At 38.7% G+C, this 16,038-nt stretch overlaps 2 protein-coding genes across 3 annotated transcripts in view; one reads left to right on the forward strand and one right to left on the reverse strand.

The window, feature by feature from the left end:
* Positions 1 to 16,038, forward strand: part of SNX13 (sorting nexin 13) — a 176,109-nt gene that overhangs the window by 40,900 nt on the left and 119,171 nt on the right. For both annotated transcript variants that reach the window (XM_053609451.1, XM_053609453.1), the window contains exon 2: positions 15,493 to 15,605. In XM_053609451.1, coding sequence (XP_053465426.1) covers positions 15,493 to 15,605 — 113 coding nt within the window. The remainder of the gene's footprint in view (positions 1 to 15,492; positions 15,606 to 16,038) is intronic.
* Positions 6,974 to 7,531, reverse strand: LOC128598737 (non-structural maintenance of chromosomes element 1 homolog; the record flags this gene model as incomplete). Its single annotated transcript, XM_053609454.1, has 1 exon — positions 6,974 to 7,531. A coding segment is annotated over one exon (444 nt), but the record flags the coding sequence as incomplete, so codon positions are not given.

A 16,038-nucleotide genomic window follows, 5' to 3' on the forward strand; every position in this document is an offset into this window, starting at 1 on the left:
GGAGTTGTGGTTAACAAGCCCATTGTTAAGGATCTGGGACTGATGACTGCAGCTTTTTCTCCCTTAGCTTTGCAAAGGACCCGTACAGTATTATAGTCTGAGGCTGAGGAAACCTGCTTGGTGTGATGGGGTTACGTTCTTCTCTCTTGTATTCAGCTGGTTCTTGTCTGATCCTAGTGGATCAGTGACTCTGGTGAAGCCTTAGTTGTGGAGAAATACAAGCAACTAAGATACCCCACCCCCCATGGACAACAACTGGAAGAGGAAAATCAACCCTTCCCATTACTACACAACCAGGGTACCACCCGAGAGGGTCCTTGGGTGATTGGCCCAGGTTAAGAGTCCAAACCAATTGACCCAGTCAGTACAAACTCTTGAGTGGGAGAGTTTGAAAGGTCTGTAGTAACTAGATGGCAGAGGTCTACTGGCTTCTCAGATTTGGCTTGCTCCGGTGCTCTGTGGAGTCAGAAAGGCCTGCCACGTAGCAGAGTTGGACCAAGGGGCTGAGTCTCTTTCTCCACTTTGCTCGTCTTTCACGCCCAGTCACTGGTGACCACACTGGGCTGAGGTCCTGCTCCCTCCAATAAGCAGATGTGCTGGGGCTTAGTGCCCATCAGAGTCAAAGGAAGGTCAATGCCCCCATGGCCCGGCCACTACCCTCTGCTACCAGCCAGCTGGGGGAGCTGGGATCTGCCTGCCTCGGATACTCAATAGCCACTGGTGAGTGTTCCACTTGGACTCAGTCTAATCCTGAGGGTAACAAGTCAGCAAATGCTTTTCTCCCTCAACCACCATGCCTTTACCCCTGCCGCTCTGCAGCACCTGTATCCCTATAGAGTGAGTTCTGGTTTCCTCTGGCAGTTCTCACAGTTGGGAAGGTGTCTTTGCAAGATTAGACCCTGGCAGGATCACTCTATTGTTGCTGGATCTTTGTGTAAAGTGACCCTGCACTGCTCCCCTGAGACTGCCACAGCCAGGGAGTTCTGGCTATAGGAGCAGCTCTGGGAGCGTGGGACACATGGATCCAGCAGCAGGGCAGAGGAGCTGCACACAATTCTGGCAGTGCCTGGTGCTTGGTGACTTGGGCAAGGAGAGCACTAGGCTCATGATTCTGGCTGGGTGGGGCTCGGTGGGAGGCAGGGTGGGCACAGGACACACAGCTCTGGAAGAGTAGGGATGCAGCATGGAGGCAGGGAGGGTGCCGGGGTAGGGCGCCAGCTGCAGGGCTCGTGGCTCTAGCAGTTTCTGGCTGGGCGGGCAGGGCGTTTGGTCAGGCAGATGGTGAGAGTGGGGCGCTGCTCATGAGCCTCCTCCCACAGTCTCTGCAGGGGCTAGGCTTCTGGTTTATCAGGTGAGGGGGGAAGGGTGGACTGGAAGTTCAGAATGGCAAGGAAAACAGTTCAATATTTCTGCCTGGCAGGAGAGTGTTCAGAGTCACAGCAGGGTCCCTTTGGGAAGTAGTCCCCACTTCCTACAGCTCTCACCGGTGGGGTGAGACAAGAGGTTCTCAGTTCACAGCTTGCCTGTAGAAACCCTACAGGAGCAAACGAAGAGAGAAAGGAAAACACACAAAAACAAAACAAAACAAAAAAACACAGCTTTCTTGGGGGAAAGGATGGACACTTTTCCTTTTGGATGAATTTTGTACCTGAAGTTTGCTTTCTTGGAGTCACAGCTTGCCTCAGCAGAGGTGACCTGCAGTTATCACTCTTATCTCTCGGCTGGGCTCCCAGTCTTCAGCTTAATTGGGTACTTTCTGGACGTTACCCTTCCCTCTTGACAGGAGCTTCTGTTGGAAGCTGCCTCTAGTCGGCCATCTTGCCCCTCCTCCAGAAAGATTTTTTTAACTCCCAGTTGAGACTTTTGATTTTAAGGAACAGAAATATATCCCTGTTAACTCATGTAAAAAAAATTGGATCCAGTCAAGTAAAATGGAATGTAGCTGGTCCTGTGGGCACTAAAAAACTGACAGGCCTCAATTCTCTTCATCACTCAGCAGCCACAAAGTCTCTCATCCCAGCTTTTCAGCATATTATCTGCTTCATTTCCAGTTTTCCTTTCAGCTGGCTTCTTGGCTTACTCATTGACCTATATGTCCAAGGTTCAGTTCCCACCAGTTTATAACAGTACAGTAGTTTATAACTTTTCTTTCTTTCTTTCTTTTTGGTTATAGTTGTCATTGTTGTTTGGCAGGCTCAGGCTGGGTTTGAACCTGCCAGCTCCGGTGTATGTGGCTGGGGCCTTAGTGGCTGAGCTACAGGCACCGAGCCAGTTTATAACTTTCCAAGTTATTGAGAGTCTAGCGGCCACTTTTTTATGCTTCATGTATGTAGCTAGGTCTCACAAGATATACATTATTTGTCAAACAGTGAGTCAAACAATGAATTATCTGCCTTTATGTGAGATATATATACCTGATCTAGATCAGGCTGGGGGTTGGGTAGGGTAAAGCAGATGGAATAAGGTAGTGTTCAGGGATGTGGGTGGGAAGATGAGATAGGCACATGAAACATGTTTTTTTTTTTTTTTTTTGACAGTATATAACAATTACTGATTTTATATTCAGTTATTTTATTGATCTAAACTACTAAATAGATCTTATATTTGAATAGAAAAGACTATAGACAAGCATGGATCATCACTTTATCCCTTGCACCTGTGCATTAAGTTCATTAATTGTAAATGAATCTGTGATCACTCTTGAGTTTGTAGATGTATATGTTTAGGGAATGTTTCTTTTTAGTCTCCCCGAACCCCACCCCCCACCCCCCCGATAAGATTGTGTATTTCAGTGCATATTTTTAATATTTTATGGTCCACTGTTTGGTAAGTGAGTGTTCGAAAGGGAAATTCCAGCTGAACTCATTCGTGTATTCACGTGTGTCACAGAATCTTTGAGTACCTGGGAATTCGGAAATTTTGCTAGCTATAGAGAGATAAAATTGAGTATGGTATGTTTCCTGCTTTTGAGGAACTTCATGCGTTAGAAACTGAGCTGTCCCTCTTGGAGTTATTAGAGGTCAAACTCTGTATTTGCCTTTGAATCCATCACCTCATGCTCCCTGAGTCATACCTTTTCTCACCTGTACTTTCAGTTGACTGGATCCTCTTTACTGGATCCTTTCCTAAAGCCTGACATGTATGTAGTCTGGCTTCCTTCTCACTACCCTGTTAATTCTACTTTATCAGTAAAGATCGGTAAGTACCTCTAAGGTTGTCAAATCCCCTGGACATTTACTGGTTTTTATCTTGCTGAGCTGTTCTGCTTTTGGACAGTGCTGAGCGCTTCTTTTTTATGATGATACTATTCTTTAGCTTCTGGGACACCACCCACTACTGATTCTTTTTCTCCCTTTATGAGCATGCCTTCTCAGTCACCTTCATGGGCTTCATTTTAATTTTTCTGCTCCTTAAATGTTGATGTTTATCAGTATTCCATCCTTAACGTGCCCCTCTCTTCAAAATCTTTTATTCTCATTTCAAACATTATTTGTGTGGCAGTGACTTCAAAATGAAACTGTGTGTGTGTGTATGTATCTGTCTGTCTCCACAGGTGCTGGCTGTGTTTACTTGAGGTCTTTGATACACCTTTTATACATGATCCTCAACATGTCTCATACTGAACTCACACCCTTCATCCACAAAACAAAGCAACAAACATACTGACCTCCAAACCTGTTCTCTTCTTACTTTTCATTTGGGTGACTGACTGTTTTACCTAGTTATTACTCAAGCTTGAAAAACTGATGATGGCCACTTTTTTATGCTTCCTGTTGTTTGTAGTCCCCATGAGAATTCAGCCAGAAATGTTGAATAAATAGTTGTATTTACATTTTTGAAACTCAGAAGATAATATACGAACTGGAGCCACAGTTTGCAAGTCACATTATATATGGGTAGTTAAAAGTGGGTTAGAAGGGCGGCACCTGTGGCTCAAAGGGGTAGGGCGCGGGCCCCATATACCGGAGGTGGTGGGTTCAAACCCAGCCCTGCCCAGAAACTGCAAAAAAAAAAAAAAAAAGTGGGTTAGAAAACAAGATTACTGTGTGAACCCTATGATGTTCAGGGTTCTGAAAACAGAAGAAAGAAAACAGAAACCAGAGTTCTGAAAACAGAACCCTGAACATCATAGGCTTTCTTCTGTTAAAAGTTAATCAAAGGGGGCGGTTCCTGTGGCTCAAAGGAGTAAGGCGCCGGCCCCATATGCTGGAGGTGGCGGGTTCAAACCCAGCCCCGGTCAAAAACTGCAAAAAAAAAAAAAAAAAAGTTAATTAAAGGAATACTTGCAAAGTAGTATTAATTTTTCTTTCTTGCTTTTTTTTTTCTTTTTTTAATTCTTTCCTACTTAAATAGAAGTTTCTATTTCCCCAGGGATTTCTCTTTTGCAGTCTGTATTTGTGTTTTCCTAATTTTCTTCCTTCCCTTCTTCTCCACTGAATTCTTCTTAAAGCTGTTAGTTTATTCCTGTTTGAGGTGTTTTGTTTTTGCTTTGTTTTGTTTTTTATTTTATTTCATTATTTGGCTAGGGCTGGGTTTGAATCCACCACCTCCGGCATATGGGGCTGGCACCCTAGCCCTTTGAGCCACAGGTGCCGCCCCTTGTTTTTGTTTTTGTTGTTTTTGTCCAAGTAACTGGGGAAAAAGTAAATGTTTACATCAAGTATGTGAATTCAAATCTTTATGGGCATATATATTTGTATCTTCCACTAAGAAATAGGCTGCTGGCTATTAAAAAAATATTTTGCCCTTAGTGTTTCCCACAATCTGAATTTTGCTTAGTTCATCTCTCTGGTGTAGTGAAACATTTTGTCAGTCTTCTGCTAAATCAGATTTATGTTTGATTTTTTTTTTTTTTTTCAGTAAGATTGTCAAGTGATGGTGGGTTGTGTTTTTCTTTCATGTGGCATGTGATGTCAGGTCTCTCTTTTTGCCTCTCTCTTTCTCAGTGGTAGCAGGGTAGTAGCCAGGCTCCTGATTTATTAAGGTATGCAACATGGTTATATTCTGATTTTATCATTTATTATATGGGATATTTAATATTTTATTTTTTAAAAAGAAAACTAGTAAAGGAATTTTTTTTAAAGAGAAACTGGATTTTCATCAACTCTCTGATTATCTTGATAAATATTTAATTCTATACCACTTTTCAAAATTATGATTTGGTTACTTTAGCAGTCTTCAAACGTAGCCATTGAAATTTAAAAAGATATTTTTATGATTTCCTGAGCTCAAACATTTGAAGTGTTACAGTCCATTACGGTTGATACTCCTATTGGTTTGTCTTTAGCCAGTTGATGCCTCTTCATGTTGTTTCCTGTGTTCTCTTGACATGCACTTACTAGTCTTTGGTAGCTTTCTGGTCCTCCTTAGGAATCAGGCATTCTTCCAAGTAGCCTTGGTTCATGTTAGTGGAACTATCTATATTTTTATTGCAAGATAAAATATTTTAAGTTTTGGGCGGCGCCTGTGGCTCAGTGAGTAGGGCGCTGGCCCCATATGCCGAGGGTGGCGGGTTCAAACCCGGCCCCGGCCAAAACTGCAACAACAAAAAAATAGCCGGGCGTTGTGGCGGGCGCCTGTAGTCCCAGCTACTCGGGAGGCTGAGGCAAGAGAATCGCGTAAGCCCAGGAGTTGGAGGTTGCTGTGAGCTGTGTGAGGCCACGGCACTCTACCGAGGGCCATAAAGTGAGACTCTGTCTCTACAGAAAAAAAAAAAAAAAAAATATTTTAAGTTTTTTTGTAGGTATTTTTTGCTGTTCTTAGGGCATATCCTACTAAGGATTTATAGTCAAATGTGTTGTCAAATCATCTGGAATAGTTCATCTGTGGGTGGTTATTCTTCTTTGTCAGTATATACAGTTGTTTGTATAATTAAAATATTTACACTGCTATAAAATGAAATCTATAGAACAGTATTTTTAGAGATATGTAACTGTTATCCCCTTTTCTACTTTCCCCATATATTATCATTTGTATAAATGATATATATCATATATATTATATTTAGAAAAATAAGCAAGTATGTGTATATTTATAAACTATGAGCAATGGCAAATACACTTTTATTTACTAGTATGTAATTAAATTTAGGAACAATAATTGAGATAAATATGCTAATACAAAGAAAACAATTTGCATAAAATAAATTGGTATTTTCTGTTATCTTGGTAGATTCTATTAGCTCACATGGTTATCTCACATAATTGAAATTTAACTGTCATGTTCTGTGGCAGCTTTAAAATTTTTGCTTTCAGTTACTTTTAAGGGAATGCTTCTCTCTTTTGTGTGAGATTGTGTATGTGTGCGGTATCAGTCCCATTCCTAAAGACATTTAATTAAAATAGCCCTTTATCTGTCAAATGGAAACATACATAAGAAAGTGAGTATATTTTTCTAATCAGATATTGAAAAATGTGCCATAAAACAACTTAAATGTTTTCTTTTTGATCATTTAAAGTTTAATTTTTTAAAGTATATTATTTATTGAAAGCTGTTAATAAAGCACAAAAAATATGTGTAGCTAGGATATATTGCTTCTGAAAAGCTCCTTTGATTAATTTGTTTCAACTTTGACTATGTAACTAAATCCTTTATCAGAAATTCAGGAAGCTATAGTAAATTAGTTTGCAACTTGAGGCTTTGAGTATTTGCTAGAAGCTGTTCAAGATTGTTCTTTGCTGTATAGCCCCAATAGTCCATGGTTTAAGTACTCTTATTATTCAGTAAATACTGTCTTTTGATTTTTTGATATTATTATTGCTTGTCCCTAGTTTAGTGATTCCCAGTTTGTCGGTTATAGAGCAGGGAGGGGTTTTGTACCCTAACCTTGCTTGTATCCTGAATAAGTAATAAACATTATGAATATATCCACTATTTAAAACTGGGTTGATATTTTATAATTGATAGAATCAAGTTTTATTTATTTATTTATTTATTTTTTTTTTTGCAGCAACTTATAACACTTTTATTCCTAAGCTGTTAATAACGAATACAAAGAACAAGGGCGGTAATTCTGTGTAAACTGTGAAATACTGATGCCCTCTCCCAGGCAGGGCTGAGTGGTCAGGCTGTCCCAGGCACATAGCGGCTAATGCTGCCTGGCCCGCAAGGACTTCTTGCTCGATTTGGAGGTACCAGCTTCCCTCTCCTTCTCAGGGTTGAAGACTTCTGGTGTGTCATGGGGCCAGTAGTCATTGCAGTGAGGGCAGCGCGGCTCAGAATTTGACTGGAAATACTTGGCCACACAAGGCAGGTGCATCTTGATCCCACAGGTTTCACAGCTCTGACCCTGGATGAGGAGGCTGTGGCAGATGTTGCAGATCTTCACGGCATCAGGGTATGTCTCCCGGATGTACTGCTCCATCTCCAGGATGGCCCGGGTGTGCAGGGTAAACTCCCCTTCCTTCTCAATCAGCCATTTGTTCTGCACAAACTTCTGCAGTACTTGCTCAGCTTCCTTCTTCCTCATCTTCTTGCCTTTAAGTTGATCAACCAGGTTCAAAATGTTTGTGGAAGATGCAAAGCCTGTGGCTCAGTCGGTAGGGCGCCGGCCCCATATACCGAGGGTGGCGGGTTCAAACCCGGCCCCGGCTGAACTGCAAACCAAAAAATAGCTGGGCGTTGTGGCGGGTGCCTGTAGTCCCAGCTACTCGGGAGGCTGAGGCAAGAGAATCGCTTAAGCCCAGGAGTTGGAGGTTGCTATGAGCTGTGTGATGCCATGGCACTCTATCGAGGGTGATAAAGTGAGTATCTCTACAAAAAAAAAAAAAAGAAAAAAAAGTTTTATTTATTTTTTAAGACAGTCTCAAGCTGTCACCCTGGGTAGTGTGCTGTGGCATCATAACTCATAGCTACCTTTAACTTGGGCTCAAGTGATCCCCTTGCCTTAGTTTTTCTACTTTTAGTAGAGATGGGGTCTCGCTTTTGCTCAGGCTGGTCTTAAATTCATGAGCTCAAGCAATCCACCCGCCTTGGCCTCCCAGAATGCTAGGGTTACAGGAATGAGCCGCCGTGGCTGGCCTAAAAAAATACTGAATTTGTAGTAACCTGTTACTTCATTTTCTTTATCATTGGATATTTGGTGCCCTACTATTAACATGTGGTAGTCTATGATGTTTTATAACTGCTGCTTTAATTAAAAAAATGAAGGGTTTGTTCAGGTAGTCACCTACATAATTTATTCTGGAAAATGTATGAAGTTGAACAATATAACTATGCTATAAAGGAGATGGTTTTGTTACCACAGAATTGAAAATACAGAGGTGTGTTCATGTATGTACATATATGACTTCTCATGATTGGGATGTCCCCAGTTGGGAGAGGAATGACAAACTCCACAGGTATCCAGTTATCATCATCTTTGCCTGCTAGCCAGTTAGCCTGCTTGGAAACAAGGATAAGTTGATTAAGGTTTCTACCCTTTTTTTTTTTTTTTTTCTTGACAAAGTCTGACTCTGTTGCCCTGGGTAGAGTGTCCTGGTGTCACAGCTCACAGCAACCTTAAACTCTTGGGTTTAAGTGATCCTCCTGCTTCAGCCTCCCGAGTAACTGAAACTACAGGTGCCCACCACAATGCCCGGCTAGTTTTTTTCTATTTTTAGTAGAGATGGGTCTCGCTGTCCCTCAAACTGTTCTCCTGAGCTCAAAGGATCCACCTCCACTCAGCCTCCCAAGAGTGCTAGGATTACAAGTGTGAGCCATGTGCCCAGGTGGTTTCTTCTACCCTTTATATAGGCTCTCCGTTTATTCTGCTTCAACAGTCCAGTTGAAAACTTGTACTTTGTGGTCAGTTTTTAATCATCCTCGCAAGGATATACTAAGTACCTTAAATAGGGGTGAGTGGAAGACAATCATTATGCCCGTTACTGGAGCATGAAAAGAGGGGTTTGGGGGCAGTTGACCCAACAAATGTACTGATAATCCCTGAGTGGCTGACCCCTCCAGAGGAAGTAGTGATGCAGACAGGTTGGTATTAGAGTATGTTGAGCCAGCCAGAAGAAAAACATTTTTGTATATCATCCCAGGAGAGGACAAAGACCAAACCCCTGAATCAATTTTTTTTTCTTTTTTTTTTTTTTTGGAGGAGGTGAGGGTGGGATGTTGGTGTGGGTTGTCCTGGTTGGAGTAGGTAATACGCCTGAAGGTGCATGGGGAAGCTGAGGAGGACTGCGATTTAAGGTCCTTTTCTTTTTCACTTTCCTTTCCCCTTTTCCTTTTCTTCCCCTTTCTCCTTTTCCTTGATCTCCCCTTTTGTCTCCTTCCTTCTTTTTCCATTTCACTTCTTTAGTTAGTATATTAGTTTTATATTGAGTGAGCAGCTTCTACAGGTATGTACAAGGCCTTGGTTAAGTTGTTACTTAATGTTGAATGAGATAGGGTTCCATGTCAGGGGCACATTCTATTGAAATTAATTGGACACGAATTTCGAACTTATTGTAGATAGAGTAAGATAAAAGGCTAAAAAGGTTATATTTGTAATAAGGCCACTCTTATTATGGCTAATTATTTTTGTTATTATGTTATTTCTGTAACACAAGTTGGCGTTGAAATACTGTCAACTTTGAGATTCTCAGCCCTGTTTGGTTACTCTTTGCCATATAGTATATTAAAATATACTAGGTGAATATAAGGTCTGACAATTAAGTTTGCAGACTCATCCTAGAAAAAGTGGCACATACCATATTGCTAAATATCACATTTGAAGCATATTCCCCTTGGGAAGCTATGCGTCAACACCAGTGCCTGGTCCCCTTTTCAGAGCAATTTAGGAACTCTTTTTCTGGAATGTCTATCAAAGCTGTCATTGTATGGGCCTTGATGTCCTGAATGTCATCAAAATGTCTTTCTTTCAATATTTCCTTTATCTTTGGGTAAAGAAAAATGTCATTGGGATTAGGTTAGTAGGGCTAGTGTTCCAATACAGTTGTTTGTTTGCAGGCTAAAAATTCCCTCACAGACAGTGCTGTGTGAGCTGGTGCACTGTTGTGATGTAAGTGCCAAGAGTTGTTGGCCAAGATTTTCAGTTAAGGTTTTCCTGTTTTTCTGTTCATGTTTACTTGGTCTGCTATACTTCTCACAGCTAGCTGATGATTTTTGACATACAATTTGATGAACCTTTGAGATGTTTTCATCAATTCTACTTGTTACTACTCGCTGCCTTGACCTGTCTTCATCAGTAATGCTTTCTTTCCCCTCAGAAAAATGTATTAATTCATTTGTACACTGCCATTTTCTTCATGGTATCACCTCCCATAAACTTAGACCAACATGGTCCTGATTTCACTTCCACTCTTGCCAAGTTAAACAAGAAATTTGTGAATGTTTATTCATTGCTCTAATCCTCTATCCTCTAATCAAACTCCAGCCGTCTTGAGAATGCACACGAGAATGCAAAACAATAATAATAAGCGCCAATCAGCAAGACACTGCCACAGGTTGATACAAACACACTGTAACACACTGATATATTAAGGTTATGAAACTTACCGAGTTGTTTGTACAGTGTTGCCAAAGTAAGTGCTGGCAGCAGGTTTGGGAACTTAATTGGTAGACCTTGTAATTCTGAGAGTGGTTGACGCCTTCTAGTTAGTCTTATCTCAGAGTCCAAGGTCCTGTCTATGAAAGTTCAGATAGTAGTACTAAAACAACTGTTTCCACTTAGCCCTACTTTCCATATGAGCTAGGATAATCTAGGCTCTGCATCATATTAGCTCTGCATTAAATTAGCTGTGCAATTATAAGCAAAGTTGCTTAACTAGTCTATAGCCATACTTAATTTGAGAGGTGCTCTCACAGCTCAGCCTGTTCATTGTGCCAGTGGGAATTCTATGTCTAAGAGAGGTTTAGTGAGTTTGCAAAGGTCGTACAGAAATTGCAGACTGGAATGTGTAATTTCTGACTCTGTTCTTAGTTCTGTATTATGCTGACTTTCCTGTCATAAATATTTGTGTTGAGGATCAAATGAGACAAATGTCAGTATGCCTTGATGAGCTTGAAAGATCACAAGGGTAGATTATGTCTACTAGCTTTCTGTTGTCAGGGGGCATCTCTGATCCTTTGTGTTGTCATTTCTTGATTCCCAGAATCTTGGTAGCAGAGTCTGTATATAATGTCTTTTAGTGTCCCTGAGCGCAAGACCAAACTGATACATGTAGGTTATCAGGGCAAGTTAACAAATGACACCCTTTGAAACTGAAATTCTTTATTTGAAACTGAATATATTTATTTAGGGTATACATGGATAAGCTGATTTTCTAATAACAAAAAGTATATGGTTTGTGTTCAGACCTAGGGATTTATCACTTATTACAGGCAGTTTTCTGACTAGTTTCTTGATTAATGTTAATTATACTGTATATAGATAAAAGAAATCGTTTATTATTTTCACATTTTTTTCTTTCTATAAATTTTAACTTAAGGTAATTGTCAGCTGACAAATTATATGGTTAGCCGAGGAGTCAGGATTTGCCTACGATCAAATCTCTTACTAGCTGTGTGACTTCAGGCAACATATTCCAACTTTTCTGAACCTTAGTTTCTTTATTGTTAAACTAGGGATAATAGTGATTATGCTAAAATTGACCATGGTTTTATTTATTCCTCATAATAACCACATGTGATGGGTTATTATTAATTGAAGGCATATAGTGTTTACAGAGCTAATAAGTTGTAAAAGAGACTTTTGAACTTAGGTGGTCTTAACTCCTCAGTCCATAGATTTTTGAATACTATGTTACTACCTTCTTGATTACTTCATACTATATTATAATCTGTATTTCTAGGAATCTGTATTTAAGAACCTTAAGGTTTGAGAAATATTACAGTAGATGATTTTGAAGTCATCTTCCAACTTATGGCTGTAATTCTGGTACCAGTTAGCCTGGATATTTCAGTATCGATTATTACATTTAGCCAAGAAAATGGTAGTACCTTAAAGTTTGTTTTTTTTTTTTTTGGAGGTGGGATCTTAGAGTGCAGTGGTGTTATCATAGCTCACTGTAACCTTAGACTCCTGGGCTCAAGCGATCCACTTGCCTCAGTCTTCTGAGAACTGCAGGTGCAAAGTATGTGCTACCACACCTGGCTAATTTTTTTTATTATGTTATTAAAAAACCATTTTCGACACAGGGTCTTGCTCTGTCACTAGGGCTAGAGTGCAGTGGTGTCATCATAGCTCATTGCAACCTCAAATTCCTGGGCTCAATTGATTCTCCTACCTCAGCCTCCTGAGTAGCTGGTACTACCAGCAGGTGCCACCAAGTCTAGCTAAGTTTTCTATTTTTCGTAGAGACAGGGTCAAGGTCTTACTCTGCTCAGGCTGGTCTCAAACTCTTCAAGCAATATCATCCCCTCCTGCCCTCCGCAGTGTTAGGAATACTGATAGCCCTGTGCACAGCCTTTAAGAGTTATTTTAATGTAAATCACTGACCTGTAGATTTTTTTCTATTTTTTGTGTTCCATTATAGGATAAACTATTACCAGTTTATGGAATTTATGGAGCTTATGACATAGAACAGAATTACTCTAAATTTTATCATCCTGTATCATTTTAAGAAATGATTAGAATTCAAAATTTTTATGTGATGTTTTTAATTCATTCTACTAAATAAGATTCATATATCAGTTATTATAGTTATGAGGACACTAAAGAATGACATACAACTTTATTTTTGACAGTTTACTATTGTGATATTTCAGTGAACAGTTTGACATTTGAAGTTAATAGTTGTAAGAGATTAACTATAAAGCAAATAAGCATTTGACTTGCTTGATTAGGAAAATTTAATTTTATTAGTTAATTAAGGAAAGGATCCTCTCATAGGTTTTTTAAAAAAGGTGACAGTAATGTCTATTTTGGTCCATATGTATTCCATTGTATGTATTTACAAATATTTGTTGAATAAATAAATAGAAGTTTGGTGATTTTATTATCCTTTTAAAATGTAAGAGACATGTAAGCCTGTGAAAACTAGTTTTTAGACAAATTGAAAATCTCCTCTTGTTAGGTAATTGTTGCATTAGTTAATCTTCTCTATTTCAATTAATCGTGACTTTTTTTTTTTAGCATTTGTGGAAGTTATGCTTCAAACCTAAGAGTCAAACATATAGCTAGTTAAGAAATAAAATATTATTGAGCATTTGAAAAGGCTCTCTGTATCGTCTTCCAATTGAATACTGCTTTATCCCCACAGATAGCCAGGCAGTCTCTTGGTTTTACTTTTAAAACCTCTGAGTATGTCCGTAAGCACTACGTTGTTTAGTTTTGAAGAACTCTGACTGGAAGCCTAAGTCTATTATAATTGTGTAAAAAATGGTAATATTGCTAATATTAGGTCAAATCTCAGTGGAGAAAGGTAGATTGAAGAAAGTATCTGGGTCACAGTCTGGTTTCATTTATCTGTAGAGTTTACAGGAACTGTTTTCTGGGGATGTCAGTGAAAGAGGTGTTGAGTGAGACTTTGGTAATAGCATCTGTTTCCCATAGCCAGGCATCTGACAATATTGTAGTGTAGATCAGGTACTGGATGTTCAGCAGGAGTGTTACAGAGGGACTAAGCTGCTCTATACTTTATTCAAAATCACTATGTCCTGCTTACAGCTCTTAGAAGAAAGTCAGAGGAGACCACTTCTGTAGGAGAAATAGTGTTCTCAGCTGGTTCGAGGGAGATAGCATGAAGGCAGAGCAGAAACTTCATTAACAGGCATTCTGTCTTCTGCTTGAAAGGTAATAGGGGCAGAGTGAGGAAAAAAGATAATAAAAATACAAATGAATAAGAGTTGTACCAGCTCCACGTAAAAGACAAAGCAAAAATACTTCAAGGGACATAAAAGAAGATATGACAAAAAATTGAAAAACTATTATTTTGGAATAGGAAGACTCAGTATTATAAGTAAATTCTCCTGGAATAAATTCATTCACAGCTTCTTTGACCATATACAGTTGCTTTATTTTTTCTCCATTGCATTTATGGCCAACTGATAAAACCATACATTTACTTATTTAGTAGTCTTCTCCCCCCCCCCCCTTCTGGAATGTAAATTTATGAAGGAATATGAACTAAGGGGGGCATGCTTGTGTTTCTTTCTGGAGTGTAGACTTAGGAGGGTATGTTTTATTCCTTGCGGTGTCGTTAGCACCTTGAACTGTGCTTAGTATTAATACATAGGAGGCAGCCCATGACCCCCGAATGAATGAATCAATAAATAAAACTCCTTCTTTCATGATCCACAGTACTTATTGTCTGTTGTATAGTATTTTGGTCATTAATTTTTGTCAGTTTAGCATTTTATAATGCTATTATTTTCTTTTGGTTCAGTGTCTGATTGTTTCATTGCTATAAGCCAGCCTTCTCTATGCTCCTTGATGGCACTAGTGGGACAAATGCTTCCTTTGTGTACTACCTCACAGTGCAAGGCAAATGGATGTAGGAACTTGGTGAATCAAATACATTTATTTATTCATAGTGACTTAAATTCCTAGAATCCAGTTTGCCCTCAACAAAAGGAGTATTTTTTATTGGATAAAATAGTATAATTCTGTACAAAATAGGGGTTTCTTATTGTTTATTAAGGCTGAAGATTTTTTAGAAATTTTTTTTTGAGCTCATGGTAGATTTGGTAACTGGAAGTTGAAACGTTTGTAATTATAATTGTCTGAATTTCTGCACACAATTTGAGTAAAGGAGAAATATTACTATTTTCAGTGACATAAAATTTCTTATCTGGAAACTTATATTAAAAAATCCTGTATGCAGTATTTATATTAGGACTTAGTTGTAAAATGAATATTAATTCTAAATAAGTAACTTTTAGCCTACTTATCCTTTTATTTATCTTTGTTTTTTATTTCTTTGAGTCATTCTGTTACCCTACCAGAATGTCATCATAGCTCACAGCAACCTCAGACTCATGGGCTCAAGGGATCTTTCTTGCCTCAGCCTCCCGAGTAGCTGGGACTACAGGCCGCCTGCCACAATGCCTAGTTTTTCTACTTTTAATAGAGACGGGGGTCTAAATAGGGTCTCACTCTTGCTCAGGGTGGTCTCACTCCTGAGCTCAAGCTGTCCACTTACGTTGGCCTCCCAGAGTGCTAAGATTCACCAGGCCCTCCTTAACCTTTTATATGTATATGATTTTGCATACATAAATATGCAAATGTTTTAATAAGTACTTTGATGTATTTCTCATGTCAGCATAACATTCAACAGTTGTAACTATTTATTTCTTCTTGTACCTTGGCATTGCCACTAGCCTTTTTTTTGTTAATCGTTGCTGACGGCTGTATAAATCTCTCAACATACAGATTTTGAACACTGTTTTTGGAGATATATTTTCAAGAGTATACTTTACGTTTTCAAAAGCAAATATTTTGACAGTTACTGAAACCATAAATGTTTGAAAGGAGAAATTTAAAACTATATAAAGGTTTTGTTGGTTTCTTTTTAATAATATGGAGAATTATTTATTTATTTATATGTTTTTGCTTTATTTCAGGCCAGTCTATCCATATGGGGATGGGGAAGCCTTGGCATTGTCCTTTTTCTAATAACCTTTGGACCCTTTGTAATATTTTATTTGGCATTTTATATCCTCTGCTTTGTGGGCGGGTAAGTATACTCAATGATAATTTTATAATTCATGTGTCATGTCTTGTTCAAATGAAAACAATTACTGTGAGAAATGGGAGTGTGATTTGTCAGTGCTGTTTTTTAATAAACTTTGCATTAAAATTAACAAAAAATAAAATTAAGATACTGATAGAAATAAAAATAATGATGGTTATTATTTGTACCAGAAGTATGGGTAGTCAAAAATGAAATTTCAATTTCCAAAAATACGGACTTTTTTGGTGAAAATATGAAAAGTTTAAAAATTTTTTTTATTTCTTTATGTGTTATTCCCTCTTTAAAGTTGAAATTTTCTAGTCCATTATAAATAACTTAAATTGAACTGACATAACCTGTTTTATATTGTAGAAAGTATCTCATTGATTAGACATCAAAAAAAATCTTAATTATTCTATTAGTGAATATTGTCATT

Source organism: Nycticebus coucang, chromosome 11, assembly GCF_027406575.1.
Source record: "Nycticebus coucang isolate mNycCou1 chromosome 11, mNycCou1.pri, whole genome shotgun sequence".
NCBI classification, from domain to species: domain Eukaryota; kingdom Metazoa; phylum Chordata; class Mammalia; order Primates; family Lorisidae; genus Nycticebus; species Nycticebus coucang.